At 39.7% G+C, this 26,827-nt stretch overlaps 1 protein-coding gene across 2 annotated transcripts in view; it reads right to left on the bottom strand.

The window, feature by feature from the left end:
* SERGEF (secretion regulating guanine nucleotide exchange factor) overlaps window positions 1-26,827 on the bottom strand; it is a 132,243-nt gene that overhangs the window by 103,221 nt on the left and 2,195 nt on the right. For both annotated transcript variants that reach the window (XM_015864176.1, XM_015864177.2), the window contains exons 4-8: window positions 26,561-26,655; window positions 25,593-25,653; window positions 25,171-25,284; window positions 24,813-24,869; window positions 22,099-22,257 (exon numbers count right to left, since the gene is read on the bottom strand). In XM_015864176.1, coding sequence (XP_015719662.1) covers window positions 22,099-22,257; window positions 24,813-24,869; window positions 25,171-25,284; window positions 25,593-25,653; window positions 26,561-26,655 — 486 coding nt within the window. The remainder of the gene's footprint in view (window positions 1-22,098; window positions 22,258-24,812; window positions 24,870-25,170; window positions 25,285-25,592; window positions 25,654-26,560; window positions 26,656-26,827) is intronic.

The raw sequence follows: 26,827 nt of genomic DNA, 5'->3' as shown, positions 1-26,827 counted from the left end.
ACACCAGATTACTGCACCTATGAAGAAGTCTGTGAGCAGACTAGAGATGTGCAGGCAGGCTGCTCTACTTTGTATCAACTCCAGGAACTCAGGCAGAATTTTAGGGAGGATAAAGCCAGAAAGAATTTCTGTAGCATCTACTTGGATCATTAACATGCCACAGGCTCTCAAGCCCTACCCAGATAGTGCTGCATTGACATCAAGGACTGTAACTCAAAGTGTTTCAATCCTCAGAAGCCAAACACATCAAGCGCAAGAGAGACAGATATCAGCAACACATACGGCCTCCAGAAAGGTGAGCAAGGTATGTGATGACATTCACAGATCCTCCCAACCCAACGGTAGCACTACCTCAGACACAGGAAAGAGTCCTCCATAGTCTGAGTTTTTTCCCAAATGCAAATGCTGTGCTCCATCTGGACCCAGACACTCAGAGAAGCCCCAAACCACTCAGGTAACAGCAAGGATCCTGGGCATCCTCACATTAGAGCACTGCTCTACCTTGTCTAAATTCTTGTCTACTACTGATGTTCATGGATTCAGATGAAGGCAACCTAAAAATCCTGACCAGTTACTCACTGAGAAAATTATTTTCCTGCCCTGTAGGTGACCAGTCAATACCTCTTATCTAACTACAGCTGCCATCAGCTGTTTGTTGTGTTTGTATCAGCAATGAAGACTGGAAAAAGCTCCTTTACCCACCATCTCTACATGCCGTTAAGTTTGGTCTTTTTTTTTCCTTCCACTTTACTTTTACTTACTAGGTGCCCTTCAGGTTTAAAGCTGTTCTATTATTGGATCAATTTTTCAGGCACTACATTAAACTCTCAAACAAGCTGAAATATAAATAACAGGCCTGGAAACAGTACGATCCTCATGGTTTTACTCCTCTACAACCTTACAATGGCTTTGAAGTGCGCTCTTTCTTATTATTGCAAATTATTTCAGTAAATTTGGTGGAAATAAAGAACACGAGTATATCAGAAGGATTGAAAACAGACAGTGATAGGGTTTAGATACAGCAAAACACCTCCAATGCCCAGGTTCTGTTACCCTAACTGGTCAAGCAGCATAGAAATACTTACACATTCAACACCAAACAGCCTTTAGGAGTCTCACTGTTGAGAAGCAGAAACAACTAATTACACTTTTTTCCATTTTGCAACCATGGAAAACATGCTTCAGGTGCTTATTGGTTGGCAAACATGGAGAATATCAATTGAAATTTTAAACTAGGCAATTTTTTATTTGTTTTAAGAAAAGATTAAAAGCTGGACCAAAAAGCCAACTCCTCCTTTAGGTCTCATGAACTCCAAAATACCTTTTCTGTGAGACAACCTAACAGAAGCTGATTTAGAAGTGCCTCCTCTATGAAATACCGATTACATTTTTAGCAAACAGACCAACAAAAAAATTTCAGTCAGAAGTGGAAATTTCAGGCTGAGACAAACATCAATGAATGGAAAATTCCAGTCAAGAAGGTTAAGTCTTCACAAAATCCTAAGCGAAAGTAAGCATTGAATTATGACAGAAAGTGTTAAGCAACTGTAATGAGAGGTATTGGTACTGTGCAGCTTATTATATAGATGATATTTTAAAACGTTCTAAGAATATTTGAGAAAGACATTAGTCATACAGAGTAAGGAGGCTGCAGGATGAATTACTTAAGAATGAAGGGTGATATAACAAGGAATGTTGGTCTAATATTAGAATAGAACAGATTTTAATTAGAAGTCGAGAAAACATACACAGTGATGAGTCAACTGGACAGCGTACATCAACCATGGAAATGGCTGAGGCATCAGAAAAAGTTATTTTGTATCAGATTCTATACATTAAAAGAGCATAAAAGGCAGGAGGTATTTCTACAGCTTGTGTGAAAGACGTATACTACATTGGCAGTTCTTTTACAATACTAGTGATGCTTCCTAAGACCTTGATCTTGCCATGTTCTGAGCACATGGGCCCCGATTACAAAAGGCTTTTTAAATCCTCAATAGTGAACATCAGCGTCATCCCAGCAGACATTATCATAACTCCTTTTTTTCCACAAGCAAATCATAGAATCATTAAGACTGGAAAAGACCTCTTTGGATCATCCAGTCCAACCATCCACCTACCACCAACATTGCCCATTAGATCATGCTCCTAAGTATGACATCTACCCTTTAATACCTTCAAGGACAATTACTCCAAAACTCCCCTGTGCAGCTTGTTTCAAAGCTTGACCACTCTTTTTGAGAAGAAATTCTTCCTAACATCCAATCTGAATCTCCTCTGGTGCAATTTAAGGCCACTCCCTCTAGTCCTATTGCTGTAACCTAGGAGAAGGGATCAAACACCACCTTGCCACAGCCTCCCTTCACCAGTTTCACTGCCCTTCCCTGGAAACACTCCTTGATGTCTTTCTGGCAGTGAGGAGCCCAAAAAAGAACAAAGCACTCAAGTTGCAGCCTCACCAGGGCTCAGTACAGAGGGATGACCACCTCCCTTCTCCTGCTGGCAACACTACTTGATACAAGCCACGCGATGCCATAGGCCTTCTTGGCCACCTGCACACACCTCTGGCTCACGTTCAGCCAAGATTCAACCAATACCCCCAAGTCCTTTTCCTCCACGCAGCTTTCCAGTCATTCTGCCCCAAGCCTGCCACATTGCATGGGGTGACTGTGATTAAAGTGCAAGACCCGATGCTTGGTATTGAATTTCATCCCATTGGCCTCACAGAGAAGGTATGATAGTATTCAATGGAAATTCAGCATTAGAAAGGCTCCTCTGTGTTTTCCTCAATTCAGCCTTCTATCCTTAAGCTACCACAAAGCATACAGAGTTAAGAATGGCTTTAAGATCACAAATTTACAATACTCAGAATTCTGCAAATCCAGCAACGTTGCGTAAAGCACCTCTTCTTGCTTCCTGCCTGGCACTGTGGCTCTTACTGTGCTTTATGGTGCTGTTGAGGCTGCAGAGCGCATTACCTAGCACTTTCTTAGTCAATCTACTCAACCACGTAAATATTTGGTGAAAAAATACCTATTTGGAAAAAGGCTTTTAGTTTTAAAAACAGCTTAGTTTCACTGTTAAACAACAGGTGTACAGGCACATTAAAATTTACTACTTTTCACACAGATTCAGATTAATCTTTCCATCAATTTTTCTCTTTTAAGATGATCCCATGATTGCACTAGCATTATCTCCTTGAAGCTTCTCTTCAGTATGCAGACAAGCTTTGAACTATAATAAATACAAGATGAAAGAGTCCATCTAGGCTATCTTAAGTCACGGTTACATTAACCATTACTTTGCAAATGAAGTCTGGATATCCATGCTGAATGCTTAATCTCATTCAGATCTGAAATAGGATCTTTCATATTAAATTCATAACGACTGCTTTCATGTGAGAATTCACAGTGGTGTGTCTTCAAAACTGGCATTTACAGGCTGTCTTTGACTCCCCCCTGCTCCACAGAGAGCAAGCCAACCCCTGTCCCACAGCTACACGCTTCTGCTGTCCTTCCAGACAACCATTTATGCCCTCCAACCATTGTGACAAACATTCTGGTTTCAGTAGCTGGAAGCCTGGAAATGCTACTGCACCTACAACACTGTACTGTGCAAGGTTCTGGTACAATGCAGGATTAGATGCTCTGACAAAGGTTTCAATGGTCCCTTTACTCTCTTACACAAGAGTCCAGTACAACAGAGCTGCCCAGACCCATTAACACATCTTTCTATATGACCTTCATAGAGCCTTCTGCATCTTTACATAATAATCTATTTTGTTGGTGGGTGGTTTTTTTCTGTTTTAATTTAAAGCAGCTATTAAAAACACTACTAAAGCACAAATCTATACATGATGTTGAGGTCATGCCTCTTCTGTCAGAAAAATCCAACAGAATAGGAAAAACACTCCAAGAGTTGTCAGCAATAGAAACCTCCAGACAGGACAATTGCCAGTTTCAGCCTTTTGCAGTCAGAGGCTGCAACATGCTTCTAGTTCAGAAGAGTCCATGGCTCTCAACACGAAGCATCTCAAGAGGGCTTCCAGGTGTGCAAGCAACCTATAAGTAGGATAAAAAACTGCAACGAGAGGCCAACAAACCACATGTGCCACAGGAAGAGAACTATAAAAGTATCATCAGTGTTCCTGCAGCAGCTATGGATATATCAAACTTTTATGAGCTTTAAGTAGGCCAAAAACTGCTGCCATTCTCAGCTACATCAGATATCCTCAAGTCTGGTGACCAATCAAAATGTGTGTGAGAGCAAAACAAAAAAGGCATTTAATGGGTTTCACACCATTAGAACTAGTGGCTCACCCAGCAAACAAATAGTTTCTTTTTGTGACCCGTCCCTATTGCCCAAAATACTCACAAAAATTAAGAGGAAACAGAAAAAAATCAGCCAAGACTACTATGCATTTACAAAAGAAAATTCCACCAGCCAGGTATATATATACTATAATACACGACATAGATCTAAACATCTACAGCATAAGAAAATAGCATCAAGCTGCTTTCAGAACCTCCTGTAAATACCAAAACACTAAGCATCCAGTGACTCTTAATAACATAATAGCAAACACTGCTAGGCAGGTAGCACCACTAGGACGTATGACTTTCTCTAGGAGAAGACAATGGGACTGTGGCAGCTTTTAACCCAGACAGAAAGGTTCAGAGCACAGACTGAGAACTTCAGAAACCATTTACACCAAAATTATACAAGAAGCTGTGGGCCCAGCTAGTTCCTCTTCCACCTAGACCATCGCTCTTCACTGTGCTTGAACAACTAGTCTTGAGGAGAAAGGTAAACCAAGTCAAGGAATCAGTCCAGCTGAAAAACAGCCTAAAAAATGGAAGCTTACCAACAGTAAGTAGTGCTAAAAGCACTGCCCTACTAAGTCAGTTTGATACTCTATATGATACTCTATATATATTACGTTATAGACGTAACTCACAGTTTCACATGGCATGCTAAGTTTGCCAACAGATCTATGTTCATCAGGACTACCAATGCCTTTAAGAACAGAAACTGCTTTGATTTTCATTCATTAAAAAGATAGGGAAACTTTCCCTTTTTAGCTTCCATAATTACACCAAGTTATCTATCAAGATGGGCAACATTTAGTTAATGTGATTATTCACATACTTAATTGCATGCCTCACTGCTTTGCAAAATTGGAAAAAAATATCTTTCAAGTATGAAATATACCAAGATGCTCCAGATACCCTCTAAATCTTGCCTCTGGATCTGTGCTTTAGGTGGGATAAAGGATAGAGAAACCAAAAACATGAAATATTGCATGAAACTCTGACTAAGCTGGAAGAAAAAATACAACATGGAATTTAGTAGATCTTAAAATTGTGTACACGTAGTTGATATTAAGCAGATATATGATCCTAGTTCAAAGAAGAAGAAGGGGAGGCCATCTATTACCACACCAGGTCCATGCAATCATGAACCAAAGCAAAGGAAGCAGGGTTGGGGGCGGGGAAGGTGTTGGAGCACTTTTCCCACTTTGCATTCATCTGCAAGATGAGAAAATTCCCTTCTCATTTCTCTCCACTCATGATTAGAGTCATGACTGCCTCACCAGCTGTGCCTCTGGCTCATTTTAAATTCAAACTATGATGCATATCTCACTTTTAGACTTTTAATAGCAATGCCTTAAAATGCAGATTGCTGGCTAAATTTAGTTACATGATTAAAAACAAATCTAACTCATCTCTACCCAGCAAACAGATCTGCTGCATTCAAGGTTCAATAAAGGACTTAACTCTTCATCTAAACACAAAGCCCAAACAAAATGAAGAAAAAAGCAAAAAAGAAAATCAAAGCACAGTTTAGCAACGTCTCTAAAAAAGCAATATGCATAAAACATTAACCAGCTAAGGAAAACTATCTGCAAACGCATCATAGTATGCCATAGGGTTTTTGTTCTGTACTTCTGCAAATAAATTCAGCACTGTGCTACTACAGCAGTATGAGTCATACACTTTTACTGACGTTCTATATTTATACCTCCATGCACTTCTGCACTGTTATATGCTTTCTTGCACACAAGCCACCTTAACCTGGAATCTCCTTGCTGCTGCAGTCCTGCATCTCTTCTCCTAATGTGTCATAGAAAATTGAATAGGTATTTCTTTCTAAAGGTGTTCAATTATTTCTGGACACCACTTTGAAAAACACAGTGTAAATGGTTTTACTCATTCACAGTGATTTTCTTGAGTCTTGTTTCCTGCTTACTCTCTGTAAGTGGACTGCTCAGACATTTATCACCTTACAGGTACAGTCCGCGTCTTATTTCTTATTTCTTACTCAGACATTACAAAATGCAGTACAGCCATCTTTGCTACGCCATTTTATAAGAAGCATAACCTAATTTATGACTCTGCCTTATTTGGAGAACCCACATCAACCTACTCCTTTCAATATCCCATTGCCATATGAGTCTATCTAAGAAAGAACAGACATCTGTCTAAATGAGATCAACAAAGCAAAGGCAATTAAGTCCCAAGTGCTAATATTTACTTTGTCAAAAAACTCAAAGGCATGCCATGGAGAGACGCACATAGAAACATCACAAAAAAAAAAATCCAAAATGGCAATCTGCAGACACAGCAGGCATTCCTCACATTGCTCACTCCATACACTCCCAAGAACAAATACTCACAAATTTTGCACATAGATTTGATTACATAACAACCCTCAGATATGCATGATTCTGTAATGTTAGAAAAGTCAGAATATCTACAAAGAAATAGATACCATTATGAAAACAGTGTTAAATGACCAAGCCTGCACACTCCTAAGGGGTTTTAACCTTCTCAACCGCTCCCAGATGCAGCTGAGGTCGATACGCAATGGAATTCAACCCTAATCATGTGTCGTTCTTAAGAAATTAATTTAAAAATAAAAAGCACACAATAAACCAGAACAGTATCACAAAGCCAACAATAGCACCTTCAGAGCCTCCCAGGAGATCACCCTGCTAGCTCAGAGTCAGAATCATTAGAACAGCAACCACTAAGACAGAGTGGGCTGCTCACCTCAAGTAGTGAGCAGCTGTAACTGCAGCACTGCCTCTGACAGGAAGAACAAAACAGTCTAAAAACGGATGGCAAGCAGAACTTGTGCCCTTTGAAGTCAAGAGACAAATCATGAGCAATAAGGTGATCTATTCCTTCCAGAATACTATCCCCATTTTTTCCCCACTCACAAGAGAAAAAGAGTTTAAGAGCACAGGAAGAAAAAAAAAAAAAAAAAAAATAGGTTCAGCCCTAATTTATGTGTGGTCAAGGAGACTGCAAGGAGAGATGGAACAAAGGTGTAAACAGCTTCATAATGATGCAAGCATTTAAATACTATTTATGCCCCTAAAAATCTCTATCACCTACCAGAACTTGTAATTCACCTGCAGTATCCTTTAACTCACACGTTCTTGTTGCAGCTCAGACTTCTAACTCTACGTGATTCATATGTTAAGAGACAGTCCATGAGATGTATCCAACGTCCCCAGGCCATAAGACACAGAGCAGAAGAAGGGGAACAATACTAGTGACACTTAATTTGGATGCCTACATAATCTGTGATTGTTTGCAATGCCAGCATATCTATGCTTAAGGATTACCATGTACATAAAGATGTAAGAACTGACAAGCTGTGCTGCCTGTTAACAAGAGAGCTGTATGTTTGAAAGCAAGAGGGGAGGAATAACCTAACGTGTCTCCTCAGAAACACAAAAGGAACAACAATGAAAATAAAAGCATCAAAAAGCTCTTGGCTCTTTGTGGCCTTCTTTTCTCTGACATTAAAAAGGATGTTGATTGAAAGAAGCAGTACTGTCACATTCACGCTTCACAGAACGCAATGAGATTGGACAGCTTTTAATGACACCATGAGTTCTCTCCTGCCCTAAAGCAGGTGGCCAGGTGGGGAAGAGTCATTGCTTTGCTTTGAAGTGAAAAGTTCAAATAAATAAATAAGAATATAAATAAAAATAAGTCACTCTGAAAGCCATTTTACATGTCAAATTTGTGCCTACACAGGATTAGCTCACTGCAGGGACTTGAATCCCAAGGGCATGGGGTGACCTGATTTGGATGAACATAGCTCCAGCACAGCTCTGGTGGATTAGAAAGTTTTTAAATAACTACCCTAGATTCTTCAGTCGGACACATCAGCAGTTTGTAACAGATTTCAACTATCAGGTTCTGCCTGTTTTTATGCCCACAGTGGTTTGGGCTCATTTGATTGAGATTTTAATCTTCAACTAAGTGAGCAAGCAAGAAGAGACAAGCACAACAGCATCTAACATCCTCCTTTGTACTGCGTGACTTGTCAAGATGATTCTTCAAAACAGATAAACAACTGGTAATCCACACTGCCACCTTTATGTCCTCCCTATAAGCTTGCCCTTCTCTTCTGGCAGCTTTTATGTCCATTTTCTTTCAAACCAACTGCTTCAGCTTCAATCAGTTGCATCACCAGCAGGCAGAAGCCTGAAAGAAAACATTTATGCACAGGCAAAATCCTACATAACAACCAACAGCTGTTAGAAAGGTCAAATTATGAAGGCAGAAACATAAGATGAGAACAAAATGATTTTCTGTTTGTTTAATATTCTGGGATGCAAGAAGTAAGTAGGAAAGCATATCCCTAAAATGTGTATCTGTATATATTTTTCTGAATCTTTGTTACCGTAATGTCTTGCTGTGTTTGTTTTGTTTTCTGTTTATTTAATAAAGAAAAGTAAGATTTCTTATGTTCATTACAAAAAGATCTTGCAAAGCTGATAAAAAGCACTGTCCCTGAATCGACCTGTCTTTAGCAAGTTTTGTAACACTTTTCTTGTAATAAAGTGACATTGTGTACCTAATATCCCCCCCTCCCATTGTTTCTAATCTGCATGAATCAGATGCTAGCACCTTCTTAGTATCATCCAGGTCTTTCTCCAGCCCCCAGAACAAAGAAAACTCTTCACTATTATCATTTACTCTCAGTACATACTGTGCTCCCTATGGCATTGGACAAGAGTTTCTTGTGTTAGAAAGCATTCTATCATCAATAAATGAAAACAATCAATTTACTAAACAACAGTGAAGCCTACATCAGGCTGCTTGTGGTCATGACCAAGAGACAGTCATGATGGATACAAGTAAAGCTGCTGTTATTTCAAGATTATCTTACAAAAGAAAAACAGAATAAAATGAAAGTTTCAAAAGCCTGCCATGCAATTATGAAGTAATCTACTTGGAGAAACCAGAGCCAGAGTGATACTGGTTTATTAAAGCAATGATGATAGAAGCTTTGCATAGAGGAAATCAAAACGTTTTCCCACATAGCAGGTCAAAGGAGCCACTATCTTACAGAAAACCAGTACACTGCTGTTGGTACCACTTCCTATTCCTCTCTTTTGAAAGCATTTTTGTTTGGGGATTTTTTGTATCACTGTTCTGTACTGATGCAACTGTTTCTCCACGGAGTTGTCCATGCCATGCAATTTTAACAAGCTTCAGTTCCAAATAACTCCTCAGCTACAAAGACTCAAGTAAGGTCACGAGTGAGAACAATTTCCAACAGTATTTCAAATCTCTGCCTAGCTACTGCAAGGAGAGATGGTCAATGGCACAAGTGCTGAAATAAACGTGCATGGAAATTTCCATACAAGAGCTCACGACAAAGAGGATGCCTGGGCTTGAAACAGAGAAAAAAAAATGTAGACCTGACCCAAACAGGCTCTTCAGTCTATCAGAGCACTCCATAATCCTCAGTCTCAGCTAGTTGGGATCTGCACAGAATACACAACACTTAATCTTTGCACTGATGTTCAGATAGGAACCACAAAAAATGCATGAAATCACATCAGAGTTTCAACTGCCATGACACAAACTGGACATCTCTTTTTCCTATTATACAAAAGAAGTCTTCAAAAAACACACGTGTACGATTGTCATGGTCTGCAAAGGCCCCTTCAAATTTTTCCCTGGAGTAGGAACAATCTGTTTATTCTTCATGCCATTGAGACTGAACCTTGCTCACCAACCAGAGCTTGCTGCACAGCGGCTAGGGGCCGGCCCTGGATCATGCCTATGAGCAAGCACATTCAGTGTCCACCAACAGCCTGTTCTTGAACAAGGGACAGCCTCAGGTTTTTAGTTTGGCTCTCTTCAGCCTCTGTCTGCATGCTTCTCAAAGTAGCACATTAATCCTGCAGTACCCTATTTGTGCATACATACATATAATATATTATAAAAAACAAGTACCTGAAATATACTGCCAAATGAAAACTGCTCTGGAGATCCACATAACTCCAAGTATGCAAAACCAGAACACATCCCTACTATGTAGCTGTAGTTAATCATAAGGCTTAGATTTCACCAGTATTTATAAGAAAAGCAACGTGGCTTTTTTTCATGCGTTGTATTAAAAAACAACAGCTCCATCTTTTAATTTAAGGAAATCAAGGCACAGAGCAGAATGAAAATAACAGAAAGAAAATTGACTTTGCTTAAGAAATATAAGAAATACAAGAAATGTTGATGGCTATCAGTTGTATATGTACAAGACTTGAGTGTTAGAACATAGATATCAGTCATGGTATTTTCAGAGCACTCAAATCCAGCTGAATACATACAAATACACAAAGAATAGAACCCCCAAGTACTAGAAAACATCTAATTGTTCATTCTTACATCAGTACGACTTCATGCTATAGCAGCACAAAGTCATACCCAGAATTCATGCAAGCATGGTTACCCCACAAAAAAAAAAAAAAAAAAAAAAAAAAAAAAAAAAAAGCCTGACTAAAATTTTTCATGATGGGCTTATGTTGGATTATGTCATGGCTCCTCACAGCTGGAGTAATTCAAACAAGAAAAGTAACCTGTCTGGCCACAAATGGAACAAGCAGCTATACCTGCCTAACAGATCTGCATCTGCTAAGTAGCAAAGAAGGGGGAAGAAAACATCCCACACAAGTTCTGAAGCAGTACTCAAAATTCATAGCTGATAATATGTCTCCTGGATTCTATCAGATCTTACCTCAGATCCACTATTTGGAAGTACTTGAAGGTAATCATGAAAAGAACAAGCCAGATGGTTAGGTTGTTTTTGGTTTTCTGTGGGTTTTTTTTTACCCATCCTTGCTTTGTTTTTGTTCAGTTTCTTGGGGAAAAAAAGTCCCAGAAGACACTGCTTTTCAGGAACACTCAATTCTCACTAAGCTTTTAAAAAGCGCATTATCTATGCTCAAATAATAAGATTCATTAGTGAGTATTAACCCTGCATAATTAATTACGCCATACCAAAAAAAATGTCACTTAAAAGGTTAGGAAAACAAGCATTTAATAAGTCTTCAGATGCTAGTAAGGTTAAACGACATCTCTAGATCAGTGCACATGTGTGTACAGATTGGGTACATGTTGGCGGCTCCTTCCAGCAGCTGAGCTTAACAACAGAAACATTACGAATGCACAGCTTTCAATGAAGTTAGATGAAAACGCAACAGCCATCTTTCTTGCACACACGGCTCAGAGGCCAACAAAACTAAAAGAAGGCAGAACAAATATACATCATGCCTGGCAAGCATATGTCATGCAGATTTGTTCTGCTATTACGTAATGACTGGTTTCAGCTTTCACATGTTTGTTTTATGCACAGTGGGTGCAAAGCACTCCTACCCCACTGAGTATTCAAACTGTTTGAACGCAGATCATGTCATAGGCCCTTTGCATAAATGCAAAACTTCTGAAGTGCACATTCTTATCATTTGTCTGCTTCACATCAATGCTTTATTTACTAAGGGCTTTGAGTTGCCAAAACTTCAGACAATGCTGTCATTGCTCTGCTACATGTAACCATGTCATGTGATGTGATAACGTTAAATACTCAAAATAAAACTGTCATTCTTTTGCCCAGAAAGATCAGCAGCCAGGGCAAATAAGGCACAGTGTATTTCTAGTTAAATGTGATGAGGGCTGACAACATTGATTTGTCTACATTACATAATTCACCTACCAAATTTTTCCATACAATTCAGGTTTCTCTGGTCTGTGGTCTTTCTTTTCACCTCTGTGCAATGCTTCAGCTGCAGTTTATAGCACCTTAAGTATGAATGAGTTAAAACGAGAGACAAACAATAAGCATCAGTTGAGCTTAAGCTGAACTAAACACGCATCAAGATTAAGTCAGATTTTAAAAGCTGCACAGCTTCCTCCCCTGTGTATTTCCAGAAGTAGTCCACACAACAAGACCAGACAGGATACAGCCAGAACTGGACCATCTATAAAAGTAACAAGTCTGAACCTAAGTGGTCTGAACATCCAGACACAATTTAGCCAAACTAAGCTACCCCAGTTTATTCCCCATTTTGCTTCCCTGGAGTATAGTCACAAATACCCCCCATGAAGGTCACTTTGAAACCATTCCAGATTTTCCCAACCACAGCGCAGGCTTAAGTAGCAACCAAAAGCAGCAAGACGCAGAATCCAATGACAATCAACATGATCTCCATTTCATAGACCACAGTACCAGCCTGACAGGAGTGCCCCACATCTTTCAGCTGAAAGGCAATGTAGGGAGGAATCCTTCAAATCAGCCTTCCTATCCGTGCTCACTCCTGAGTGACAGAGCCTAATGAAAAAGCATCACTGTGGAAGCTACAACACATGAAGTCTGGAAGCTGAATTCAAACAGCTGAATTGTGCTGGCACAGGCTGCCCAGAGAGGCTGTGCATGCCCCAAACCTAAAGGTATTCAAGGCCAGTTTGAATGGGGTCCTGGGCAGCCTGGTCTAGTATTAAATAAGGAGGTTGGTGACCCTGCCTGTGGCAGGTGGTTGGAGACTCATGATCCTTGAGGTCCCTTCCAACCCAGGCCATTCTGTGATTCTGTAAAAGCTAGGAGGTGGGCAGGCAGAGACTCAGGTTATTGCTGCCTCTTGTTACACCTGCCAGAACAACTAGCAGTGGTCTTATAAGTTACTTCATATCTGGATCTTTCTCTAATAATATAACAGATAAGGAACTTAGGAGCACTTTGATGGAAATCAAGAGCAGCAAACTTTCTCTTGCCTTCACTTCTATTCAGCTTCATATAGATGAACTGGCAAATATTAGTATAATGTGATTGAAGCAATGTCTGTGATACATGAATAGTGGTTTAACACACATGCACACACACAAATAGACAAGCATAACACAATAGCAAGTGGCTCAGACAGTGGCAATAATTTCAGCTACAAAGACACAGAAGAAACAGAAAGACAATTACAGCCAAATCCTACCTCTTCTGAGTGGAATCTTTTGTACCCTGACTAGACAACAGCTGTAAGACAGGAGGTGTTTCCAAGACAGTTATCATCATCACAATGTCAACAGTTTAATTCGCATTAAGGGAAAAAGAATAAGAGAAAGTAGAAATCCCAAGAAATTGCTTGGAACCAATAATCTGCTCTTCTGAGCCTTTCAAAACCACAACTCTTCCTGACATTGACTCAGGATATAAAAATCACGAGGAACACCATGTTTACAGTTCCAATTAGCTCATTAAGGTATCATTTCTTGAGACAAAAGTAAGTCACCACTACTGAGAGCCCAGGTAAAACCTTGCAGTGTCCAGATATGGCTCAGACATCACAACCATGAAAAGAGTTTGTCTTGTTTTCAAATTGAAATGGTAAGGAATATCCAAAGCCACTGTCACACAAATCACTGCCATTGTGAGTGAATAATTGAGTCTGTCTTTGAAGAGCAAGGGACGGGGGCTTCTCTGCTTCGTGCAGTGTCTATCCTGTCAGCAAGATCCCATCAGAACCTTCTTACTCATAACCTTCCACACACTTGCTAATGTATCTGACCTTGCTTATTATGTTTGCAAAATATATGACTAGCCATAAACTGCAGCAATCCAACCACAGAGAGAAAAGAAAATAAATAAAAAGGGGGAAAAACCTTTATCTCACACTCTAATGAGCTAAACAAAACCTATACCACAGCCACATTTTACAGGCTCATTTTTCTGAAAGCTTTTTAAAATCAAAGTTCCTTCAAGCCAGGGCAGACATTCACATTACTAGGTCCACAACAATAACCATTTCCAACAGCAAAAGAGGATATGGCAAGGAAAAAAAAAAAAGAGTAGAGAAACTGAATACAATAGAGACCTTCCTCCCACACAAAATCTCTGTTAAAAAAAAGCCCTGCAGTGTTCTGCTGAACAGCAACTGAGTAGCTCTCTAAGCTCATCCAGTCACTGAATATTTAACAAAATGCACCTAGAAAGGAGTAAGCAAGCATGAGGAAGTCGTGTCCAAGATAGCGGCTAGAAAAGCTCCACATGTTGTATCTTCCCCTTCTACTGTAGGAAAGGAATTCTATAGGCTGCCATACTTACAAATGAGCAAAAATTATCACAGTTATTTCCTCCAAACCTGAAAAGATTGTTAGTAAGTATCTATGAAGAAAACAATATTTATGAAAAACTGAACACTCGATACTGTATGATTTCAGAAACTACTTTCATTTCACAGAGAACCAGGCCTGCTCCTTGATACCTTATGGTTACAAAGTATTTCTTCAAATGTTTTACCAGAGTCAGGTAGAAGTCAGGGAGCAGCACAAGTAAGTGTAGCAATACACAGATACACATAGACTTACCCTAGCTAGAAGTTTACAAATAAAGCCGAGGAACAGTGCCAAACCATGGAGTCAAAGGAAACGCCAATCTTTTCTAGCTATTTACAGGTAACTAGAACTCAAATCCATACTAATTTGAAAATAAAATCCAGAATGTTGCAATGTTCAGTGTGCTGGAAATTCATCAACTTGGTAGCAACAGCTTGATATTATAACACAAGAAAAAAAAAATGATTGGCTGTGTAAGCAAGATACAATTTAAAGGTTCTGTTTGTTTAGTTCTTGTTAAAGAACAGAAAAAAATAATACATGCAAGATGCACACTTGTGTTGTCAGACAGAACTAAACAAGAGGGACAGACACAGAGAGTGGGATGTAATAGAAGGTTCCTGTTGTGCTGCTGAGCCATAGCTGTTGGAAACAAGATCTGCTGTGCCTCGGGAGAGCAAACACTGGAGATCCAAGGTTTACTGTGATCTATTTGTTGCCAGCAGAGCTTCCCCAAGATTCCCCATCAAATTGGCAGTTACAAGAACAAAGCTCTACAGTGACCCTGGCAAGACGCAACCCCCTGCCACCCCTCCCCAGAGACAAGTTGCATCATTTGGCTGTTTAAGTCTTACATGCAAAAATCTTCCACATATCAACAGCCTACAAAATTCATTTCCTTGCTTCTTAAAAATCCTCTGTAGGTGCAGTCACAGAAAACAAATGGTAAATTGCCACAGATGTCCAAAGCATTATTAATTTACGCCCAGATTTTGCAGTTTAGTTACATGCGTCCACTGAAAAAAAGAGATGAAAAGAATCCAACTCAGAAGGTGAACTCAACACACAACTAACAGAAGTATGTTAAACATCTTGTGGATTCGGTGTTTGTCAGTACATCTCTTTGCACGTGTACATCTTACGTGCCCACACAATGCTGAGTCAATATTCATTTTTATGTATTTGCATTCCCAGACATTTCAATTTTCAGAGCACTCACAGTAGGTGCAGCCTTGACACCAATCTGACCCCAGGCACCCCCAAGAGCTGGTATCTTTTGTAGCTCTCAGCTGGCTGCCAGCCCAGAACAGACTTCCTGAGTTACAGGTTGCATGCCTCCCATTAACCTTCACTTCAGCAGCTTATATAAGCTTGTCTTAAAAATAATTATTATTTAAGTTGAAGCAGCAGTGAAAAATGCGCAGTGGAGCAAGGAGGCAGCTTTGAGAACAATGTAGGAAATAAGGCAATTCCCACATGCACCTCAAACCTTCAATCCTGTTACTGCACACTGAAAGTTACCCACCGAACCCAGATTTACTGCAAAGCTTTCATCTCTCAATTCTGGTTCCCAAGCATGTCTGTTTCTTTCACTCGCCTCTTTATGCTGTAACCTATAAAATCAAATACAGGATGTTCAGGGTATGCCCTTAAGTTTGAAAACTTGCCAGCCAAAAACGTATGTGTCCAAAGATATACATATCTTTATATCATTATATATAAAGTTCGGGAGGTTTTTTTTGTTTGTTTGTTTTTTGGTTTTTTTTTACACTTTACATAACCAGAAATTTCATTATCAGTCAGAGCATGAGATCCATGCATAAGGAAGACACTTGGAAGATGGACACAGAACCCTTTCTGCTTTCTCCCAGGTAATAAATAATCACGAACCCTCCAATCATTTGAAGCAAATAGGGGGAAAAAAAATAATAATAACAATTTTAAAAAAATTCCACAGCATCAGAGTCATAGAATCATTAAGGTTGGAAAAAACTACCCAGATAATGTAGTCCAACCATCAATCCACCACCACTGCGCCCACTAACCACATCCCTAAACACAGGATCATAAGGAGACTCAAAGACTGCAGAGCATTCCTTAGCCCTATTCTCCTTTCCCTATGTGCCTTATCCTACATGAAGAAGGAATCTGACCTGTCACATTATTCCAGAGGTCAAAAGATAGCTAACATTAACATTCAAGTCCTCTTTGGGTCAAAAACAGATACTTTTCTTCTCAAAACCAAAAACCCACCAATTCTCACCTTTGTAGACCAGTCCTCAACTAATAATTATGCATGAATATATATAGAAGGCAAATTAGTAAATGGAAGAGCAAGCGTGTATAAAAATTAACACACAACATCCTTATATTGCTCAAAAAAATCAACAGCTTGCCTCACCTGATTATGCCTTATGACATCCTATTGGCCAAAAATCACACAGCAGGAAACAACACTAATTCTGTTCTCCCACCTAAACAAGCCAAATTCAGCACATATATTTGATGAGTTGCCTGTAAACATACTCTCTGGCATTCCGTTTCTTCAGTCCTGAAAGTAAATACCTAACGTTGGTGTTGTGACGTTGCTTTAGCAAAAGCAATGACTCCAGGAACAAGATAATGCTTAGAAGCAGCACTGCTGTATTATCACTAACCACAAAGGCAAAGACCCATAACAGCCCTTAGGTACTGTCACTGTTTAAAAGATCTTAACAAGCAGAAGGAAAATAAGCGTGGGGTTGTTGTTGGTGGTTTTTTGTTTTTGTTTTTTTTGTTTGTTTTTTGTTTGTTTTTTGAGTTTGTTTTTCACAGGGGTAATAGCAAAACAAGCATTTTGACTGTTTTAAACAAACACCAGCTCCAGAACACCAGAATTCAACAAACTCAGATGACTGCAACAAGATCTCTAAACTATTCACTGTTTAAAATGTCATTTCCCAACTGCAGTTCTTTTTGGCAGAACACTCTATAGCAGCTAAAAGGACTAAAGAGTCCTCATAAAACCAATGCCTTATTGCTATAGCAGATAAGGTGCAAAAAAAATAAGTCAGGATTTGCACTCAGGGAGCTGCTGAAAATTTCAAGGCTAAGATTACACGCTTTCCAGTAGCAGGAAGGCTGCAGAGCCTTGATTCAAAAGAAATCTGGACAGGCCCTCTAGTGGGCTGACAGCGCACTGCTTGGTACCAGAGAGCAATATCCGTACACCACACCTCCCTGCAGTTCCATTCACTGCACCACTTACAGCAAGGCTGGTGAGCTTCACTTTCTGACTGGCCTGAGAGAATGAAGGCCCAAGTGCAACTAGAACACGAAGCTCCCTCTTCTAGATTGATTAGAAATATTCTGTCGGTCTGTTCTCAGCCTTTGGATGCATTCTCATTGCTTCTGAAAAAATAGATGTGTTTGTTTTTACCATGCAGGTCATTGGTAATGCTTTCATGCAGACTTAAAGATGCCAGGTCAAGGGAGGTCTGCAGGAGCACAAACTCAGATGCACATTTAGAATAAGGATTCCAGACATTATTCAGAAAATGATAAGAGGTCTGAAATATGCTGTTCTTCTGAGACTTTTTAGCCACAGGCAGTTTTGAATAGGAAGCAGATACATCATTTTAACTGCATTCTTAATGTAGCTCCTTCTGGGTATAAGACTTTGGAATTCTTTATATGAGCTCAAATAGAGCACCATTCCACATGATGTCAAGTGAAAAATAACCTAGAAAACATATTCCAAATACATAGACAATAAAACAGGGCAGCTTAACAGGACCTATTAATGAGGTCTCAGAGTTTCAAAATAAGGGGTTTTCTTTTAAACAAGTTGATGATTCACCTTTAAATCTTTAAAAGTCTTTTCCTGCTGTATTTAGGCTCTATATTTTTCCAAATTCCCTATTTTGGAACCTTCAGCATTACAAGTGACAACTTAACTCTCTTATTTATATCTTCTGTGATAGCTTCTCTTTCAGCTGCTACATACAAAGTGTCTACCAATTGGAAAAGGACCACAAATTAAATTAGACATTATTAAGCAGACATGCAAAAAGTCAATCATTCTTCAGAATCAAATACATGGCACTGGTTCTCCTTGTACCATAAAGCAGCATGTTGGAAAAGAAACAAACCATTTTGCAGAACAGTCACCTGAAAAGAGAAATGCTTGCACTTGGAGTCCAAAGTCAGAAGAATGCATCTGGTCTGTCCTTCACCTAAGAAACAGTAACAGTGCTGCCATAATGGAAATGCACGCCTTGAAAGTCACTTGATATGTGCATTCATGCAGCAAATAATGAATAAACTAGAGACACTACCAAGCGCATATCTTATCATCAGAGACCTGATCAAAAAGCAAGCAGTCTCTTTTAATCTTTTTGGACCACTGACAAGGACCATTGCACAGAGCAGTACAACAGCAATTATTTTGAAGGAGTGTTAGTGGTTCTATATAGCTCTAGTTGTGTACATCATTAGGAATCAGTAAAGAGTAGGAGCTACCTGGAAGGATTCTGAGTTATTTTAAATTAAGTTTGCGTTCAACAGAAAAGAATCCAAAAGAGACCTCTGTGATTAAAAAGAATTGGATCTGAACAGGATAAGTTAAGAGTGATGATGAACAACACAACACACTATGAAAAAAAATGCTCCTAAGTTCCTTGGGTCAAGTAATTCCTATCTCAGGAATTAACTTCTTGAAACTGACCTACCTCATGACAGATATAGCAGAAGAGAGTTAACCAGACTCTAAGGAGATAGGAAGGAAGGACTGGAATCAGAACATTCAACACAGTTGCTGAATGAGATAGAATATAACATATTAAAAGAGAAAAATGTATTTGAGTGATTTCAGAAGCAGTTGAAAGTATTTATAAGGACATAGCAGGGAAGAAATAGATTAAAAGGTTTTTTTTAAAAAAGGTTTTTTGTGTGTTTTGTTTTAAGCTACTGTGAAAAATGTTGGCAATTGAGTGAAAGAAAAACAAAGCAAGTCTTTCAAAAAAGGGTGGTCAACATAATAGAGACTACTTAATATGAAAGGAGAAAATGTTTAGGAAACGATCCTTCTTGTCTGATAGGTAAGTTGGTAGCTTGCTTAGACTTGCTTTGAAAGTATTAATCGACAGCACCCGCTACAACTCTCACTGCTCCTGCAGATGGTTGTAGTTACCATCACATTGAACCATTTCAGTGTCCTATGGTTGTGCAGGCGAGCACTGCTCACCTGGCACATAAAGATCCAAGAGCCATTTTAAAATGGCAACATCTGCAAATTTATAGGTGAACATTTTAATGTTAAAAGTAATATTTTACGTAGCATTCTCAATAGTATTTCATCTTTATTTCACCTCTTAATTTCTACCTTTGTGTATATTTTATAATTTGCATAGTACACTACAGTAGTAAAAGTAACACATACTCTAAAATAGTAAGTACACTTCGAGTGAGGGTGCTTGAGCAAAAAGTTTTGCTGTTTTGTGGGGTTTTTTTTCTTCCTGATAGGGATTTGTTGATCAAGGTCATTTGGAGAACACTGGTTTATGCAACTTCATCAGCAGCAAACTGGAGCAGCATTTCCTCTTTTGTTCGGATGCAGTAAAAATAACGAAGGGAGAATGACACACAGGGAGAAGCATTCAATTGGGCTGCATTTTTGGTTACTTAGAGAACTGCAAGTTTATCCATAAGCAATTAGTGATTTTTTTTAGCAAGTTAAGTGCTTAGCTCACACTACATCTGGCAGTTGAGCAACCTTTGGAAGTCCCATAAGGTTCTGATTTGTGTCTGGACGCTGCCAAAGGCCATTCAAAACCTTATTCCAAATAATTTAAGACTCAGGTCCATTGACTTCCAAAGAGATTTAAAATTCTAAATACAGCAATAACTTAGAGCACTACACCACTCAGCCAGTTCTGATGCAGACGTCAAGTCAGCCTATTTAAACCCCTTTCAAACATTTACCAAACAAGTACTACCACTGGTGGTCAACCAGCAGAATTCCATCCTCCTCATCTTAAAACCACCTACTAGAATATTCCCTTCATTTCTGCAATGACCGTGGATAAATAAATGAAACACTGATATTTCGAAAACCTCAGGGAAGTTTCACTTTGTGGATATACATTATTAAGGAATAATGAAGCCAGGCAAACCACACTGACAAGGCCTTCTTAAAAAAAAAAAGCTGTCCTGACTAATGTCATTTCTTCCACCATTTCTATTCCATTGAGAATGACACTAAGCGCTTTTATCAAGATCCATGCATTTGGAGAGAAATTCCTTCACTCCACCTAAAATGTTTCCAAGCTGTACATTGCATTGACTCCAGCTGGAAAATTTTCAGTATTCATCCTTTGAAAAAAAATCAGCATTCAGAGCTGATTTCAAATAGCTGAGAGGGCAGGCAGAGTAACGCAGGTTTATAAACATGGCATTTCCCTCATATACTTTGATGTCAAACAGTGAATGCCATGAAACAGAACGATTAACCAATTTGTTTTTCCAGTCATGCATCGCATCTCTTCGAGTCCTACCACCAAGAATTCATAGCACACTGTAATTAAAACAGGCACTTCTCTCACAGAGCAAGGACATCACTGTGTGACTATTTCATTATTTACAAGACCAACTTAATACCACACTTCATCACACAGTGACTAAGGAGGCTAAGCAGTCCTTGAACCAGTACCCACAGCTACAGAATCCAGTAATAACAACATGTCTGTGGCCCCTCTGCAGGTTTTTAATGAACTGGTTATATTCTGACAGACCAATAAGCTCTTAAATCTCCAACACAACTCTAGGAAAACTGTTTCCATCTGCTCTTCATTTCCTTACCTGCCAGCCTGCACAAGCTAAAACAAATGTAGCAAATCTAACTCTGGCAGTTCTTTTTGTTTTATAAAATAATTTAATCCCCTTTGATCATCTTAACTCTCACATCTCAGTATAGAATAAACTGCATATACTGTTCACACATGAAAACAGCAGAATAGTTTCAGATGACTTACCTTTCTCTTCTACCTTTGTATTTCACAACAGAGCAACAATGCAAATGCGTTTAAATGGTCTTCATCAGATCAACCATCACTTTACACATGGATGTCATTAGTACATAGCCTTCCTAATCTACTCCTAGGAAAGAATCTGACCCAACAGTCTTCTGCATGTGGCAATCTTTCACATTTTCTATTCCCAGGAAGGTACAGGCGAACGCAGCCAACAAAATAATTTCATCTTATGATAACACTCTTCAAACTAATGAGGTCTCTTTTTTCTTATCTCTTCTAAACACTTTTCAAGTTTGACCACAGAAGCAATGAACTCTAAACCTGCTCAGTTTGTTTCTTTTCTGAATGCGTTGTTTTATTCTTTTTAAGCATCCTGCTACAGAAGAACAAGAGCAGCACTAGAAGGTACGCTCAGTCTTGAAGTATAAAAAGATCAGCACAGCTGTGCAAAGGAAGAAAGGCTCTGATAGATCTTTAGATCCTCAGCTAAGACAAGTAACCAGGGAATAGTTCATACCTATGACTCTCTTCATGCCTTTTAGGCAGACACTTGATCAGGATTATCTTCTCCCTCTCCTTCATTCCTGCATTCAGTTAATACTAGTAAGGTAACAGTTTGCGTGTAGTGTAGACTGTTCACAGATCTGCTGCCACATCTGGCTGCTTTTTACACATCCTACCTGTCTGTGCCACCAAGTGAGTCCAACCACTCCAAACTGCTCCAATCTTTTCATGTGAGAAAAACTGAGTGTCTATCTTCTTGGGCTCAGCAAGAAATACCTCTTCGCTCACCAGCTGCCCATGTTTGTTGCTACCCCAGACATAAAGGTGTCCTTCACCTGCAGTTGATAAAGAAGTAAAATAAGCTGAAAGCAACACACACAGAACAACAACAGATACATTATTTATCTCAGCTCAGTGATTTTGAGGAAAGGACAGTGTCTCTACCACACATACACATGCTATAATTAGAATATGAGAAATAGTTTCCCAGAGTCTTAACAACAAAATGTGTTTTCTGAGGGCTACGCTGACTTCCTGAGGCAACCAGAGTTTTGGAGTCAAACCATTCAGACCTCATTTCTACTCTGAGTTTATCAAAGATGACCAAAAAGCCTGTACAGTAAAAGCAAAGTTTTATAAGTGAACTAAGTAAAGTAGTAAACACCTTAGAGAAAAAGCTTGAAGTATCCTGCAATCACCACTCTGTCTTTGCAGCTTTTACCTCCACCCCAAAGCTTAGAGACAGCCCAGTAAATAACCTTCTAAAGAACAGCAAATAATACTGCTCCCCTCTAGCACTTGAGAAGTTTGAACAGGCTCCCAGCTCCACCTGTAACCATGCTGCTGACTTCAACGTGAGCATATTCAGTAAATCCTCAAAAGCAGGGATGGCCTGATGTTCCCTACCTCACCCTGCTCAGTCACTTCCTAAAGGAACATGACACACAGCCAAGACCAGGTGCGTAAAGCAGGTACTACCCATCACAAAACAAAGCCAAAATATTATCATATCTGAAAGCACCACTACACAACTACTGAGAGACTTCTGTAAGTAATTACTTGTCTTCCCCCACTCCCTTTGCAGAAGAAGCATTTGTGCAAGTACACACTCCAGGATTCCACCCACAGGGATAATTATATTTACAGAAACATGCATTTGCTTCATGTGGTTCTCCAATATGAGTTGGAGTTGCTCGCAGCCTAACGACCAATTGACAGTAACGAGGTAAGTGTTCAGATGAGTCCTTCTGCAGACACTACTTATCATTAACCCGATCTTTTCAACACAAGATGATTCAGCTCAAATTCTAGATCTCTGTGTTAAAAAACATAACCCATAACAAGCAGAACATGAGCTGTGTCAGGGCTCCTGAAGTCAGCTCATTCTGCACAAGCAAGAGAAGTCCTGCACACACAAAGTACAAGATCACAGGCCAAGGAAGTTTGGAAACTGAAATCTGTAGCACAAAGTTTTGTTCAGCTCCCTCTGCCCCCTTTATTAATTGATTTTAAAGAAGAAAAAATGTTTGCAACAATACACTTCAACCCCTTGTACCAAAAGCCTCCCAGTGACTGGTGTTTGGTGTCCCACCAGCAGGTGGCCTGTGGGACAGAGCTCAAGAAAACTGCATTGCTCAGCAAGAAATCCCTAGAAAAAAAACCCCAGTGATGCTCACTTACTAAATACTACACCTGACAGGCACTTAAATAAGCATCCTTAGAAGCTAAAGCAGGAGGAAGGGCAGCAATACCAGCACATCATTACAAGCTTTGACACCTACTGTGTTAGATGTGGTTGCCCTGTTGCCAAATAGATTGCTCTCAAAAAAAAAAAAAAGAAAGAAAGAAAAAGCATGAAACAATGATTTGCTCACTTTAAACACACAAAGTGCTAATTAGCTAAGGCAGATTCTATTTGTCCTGCCAGTTCCTCACTAATCACATACAGACTTCTCATCTCAGAACTCAATGTAATTCACATCTAATGTTTCCCCGTACAACTCCGTCTCTCTGCATAAGCGAGCTCTGCAGCGCTCCATTTGATGATGGCAGAGGTACCAGATGGCTGCATGTTTGCTAAGAACTCCTTCCGAAGTTTGGTAAAGATTTGTTTTCATACGGTTCAATATACTTCCCACATTCCAGAACCATAAGTTTACAGATGAAAAGCTATTCTCTTTCCCCATTTCTTTGTCTGCCAAGAAATAAAAGTAAAAATAAAAACAAATAACTTCTCTTACACTTTGCACTACCAGATACATAACACCCAATACAGGAGCGCTGCCTAAAGCACAAATGGCCCAAATTATGCAAGTGCTTAAGAGACAAAGCCATTTCCCCACTGCTTTTATTACACTTGGAGCTCTTACACCACCTCACACAGATGTATGTGCATGCTGTTACTGCAGAGCCAACAAAGACCTCGTGCCCACGCAAAGCCCATCTGACCTTCTGAGCTGCAGGAGGACAGTCACAGCAGCCTTTCACAACATAGCCCCCTAACATTCCTTCCCATTGGCAAAGGGTTGCACTCAGGCCAGGGCCCATGTATCCAGTCACCTGACGCAGCACCGCTGTTGCAGAGAACTATGCAAACAAGTGCTTTCATAAATCCCTGCAGAGTTTCTAACCACTAAGAGCCCAGACCCTTGCTTATTTCTAAGGGCTGTGTCATACCTGACCCCATTAATAAAATACATAGAACTCTGAAAATTTAACAAGTGAAACCAGATCTTAAGATGGAAGTCCCAGGATGCAAAACCACTACAGAATGGCTAACCGGCACTATGCCACAACACACTAATCAAGCCAAAGCTGACAGGCACTTCCAAAGCACACAACCCCCTTGTAAGTTGAGACAAGGACTTCTATGCCTGCACCTAAGGCCTACCTGTAAGAGACACACAATGGTAGGAGCCTGCAGCAACTCTCTTCACATCTTCCAGGCCTAGGGAAAATTTAGTCTCATAAAATTGTACAGAAGATGTCATTTTGTGCACAGACATGTAACAGTTATACCAAGGTATGATTGTTTGATAACAGTGAATTTTATAATGAAAACCTCTTCCAGGTCACAGATGCTAAAAGACTCAGTATCATTTTTCCCTGTGGATTATGAACTTGTACACTCATTATTTCAGATGCTCCATATTTATGATACCAAGCAGCTTTATAAACAGAAACATTACATATCACTGCAAAACATATTTCAGCTCTATCGCCTTGACAAAGTCAGACTCCAGAATTACCTTTTATTTCACAGGGTTCCTTTGCAGTCCAGAACAGAGGGAGAGTTTTCCCCTGGTGCGCACGCTTTGCCCGAGATGCCATGCCAGTTCCCCACTGAAACACCAAACCACTCTCTTCCCAGAGTGAACACACAGAGATTAAAACACAATAACCACCAATAAAATAACTTAAGTGAATAATTAATTAGTTTTAAAGGCACATTCACTGGTTCAAATTGTGCTTTGCATGCTCTTTGTGCCAAAACCAGACTTTACCAGGGTTATCCTTCTAGGCAACAACTATAGTCTCATTGCACAAGTGCAAATAGAAGCTAAAATTCACCCTTATTTTCTTTGCTCCCCAACTAAGCCATTAAAACACCAGGCATTAAAAGTACTCTTCATTTGTTCCAGAAATGAGAAAACAAAGATAACATATTCACCTGTAGCAGCAAGGGCATGTCTCAGTCCTGCAGCAATACTCACTACTTTCTCTTTGAGGGACTGCTCAAATAGAGGGGAAAAAAAAGAGAAAATGCTTTTCATATTTTTGCCTCTTAAAGCAGAGTATACTGAACACATTTGTGGGACACGGGGAAAACAGCTCCCAATTCCAGCCTGCATGTTATAATGCACACCAACATATTATTGTTTATTTTTAGAAGACCTTCCTTCTAATTTTTGTCAGCCATGCTTCCCTTCCATCCAAGCACTGAACAGGACACAAAGCAAAAGAGAAAATATTTCAGATGAATGAATGGTCCTCGCTGTCACTGCCACTGTTTTCAAGGCACCGCACTGGAATGACGTTCCATACCCTTGACGTTTCCAAGGAGCATCAGCTGAGGTAACCCCTACTTGCTAGAGGACCACCAGCTGTGCCTCCTTCCCTACATTACCCAGGCTGCCACAAAAAAACACAACAGAGCAGTGGATGGCACAGACCACGAGGCTACAATTCCTGCCTAGGGGTCCTTTCAGCTCTCACCTTATCATTTGCATCACATGGGAGAGTTTATCAGGTTGTAAAAGCTTTCTTCAAATAAGAAGCTACAGCGTAAATTAGGGATTAATTAGAATTCCCCTGAGAAATTTATTTACACTGTTAGGCTTACAGCCAACACTAAAGAAGCTTTTTTTGGTATGGAAGTCTCAGTTCTCACTACTTAAAGCATTTGAAAGCAAACAGTTTGAGGCTGCATTCAGAGCTCCCTACCTACAGTGGTGCATCTCCTTTCTGGGTCAAGGACCATCACTGGTTGTCTACTCTGTAAATTTACTTCATCAGATGGACTCCTTTAAAAAAGTTGAAGAGCCAGCCTTCAAAGCTCACTGAGATCACCAGACCCTTCTCATTGCTGTAAGCAACGCAATGCACAGAGCTATAGAGCAGTTCCTTCTAGATCTTTACCTCGATCTTTTGTGGAATCGAGCATGGACCTGAAATTTGAGGAACTCCTAGTTGCCCAAAAGCGTTAGACCCACAGGACAGAACAAGGCCAGCTCCTGCAAATGAAAGCATTAGAGAGTGATCACTGCATCTCTGAGCAAAAGCCAAGTATTGTAAAATTACATCAGGCAAAAACATAGTGAAATAATTGGAAAAATAAAGGCCTAACATCTCCCCTTTTCAGGTCTCCAAAGCCACAGCCTTCTGATTTTACACATAATGTTCAAT

This window comes from Coturnix japonica, chromosome 5, assembly GCF_001577835.2.
Source record: "Coturnix japonica isolate 7356 chromosome 5, Coturnix japonica 2.1, whole genome shotgun sequence".
Lineage (NCBI taxonomy): Eukaryota > Metazoa > Chordata > Aves > Galliformes > Phasianidae > Coturnix > Coturnix japonica.
Note: the sequence above shows the minus strand (reverse complement) of the source record. Positions and strands in the feature narration are given on the sequence as shown.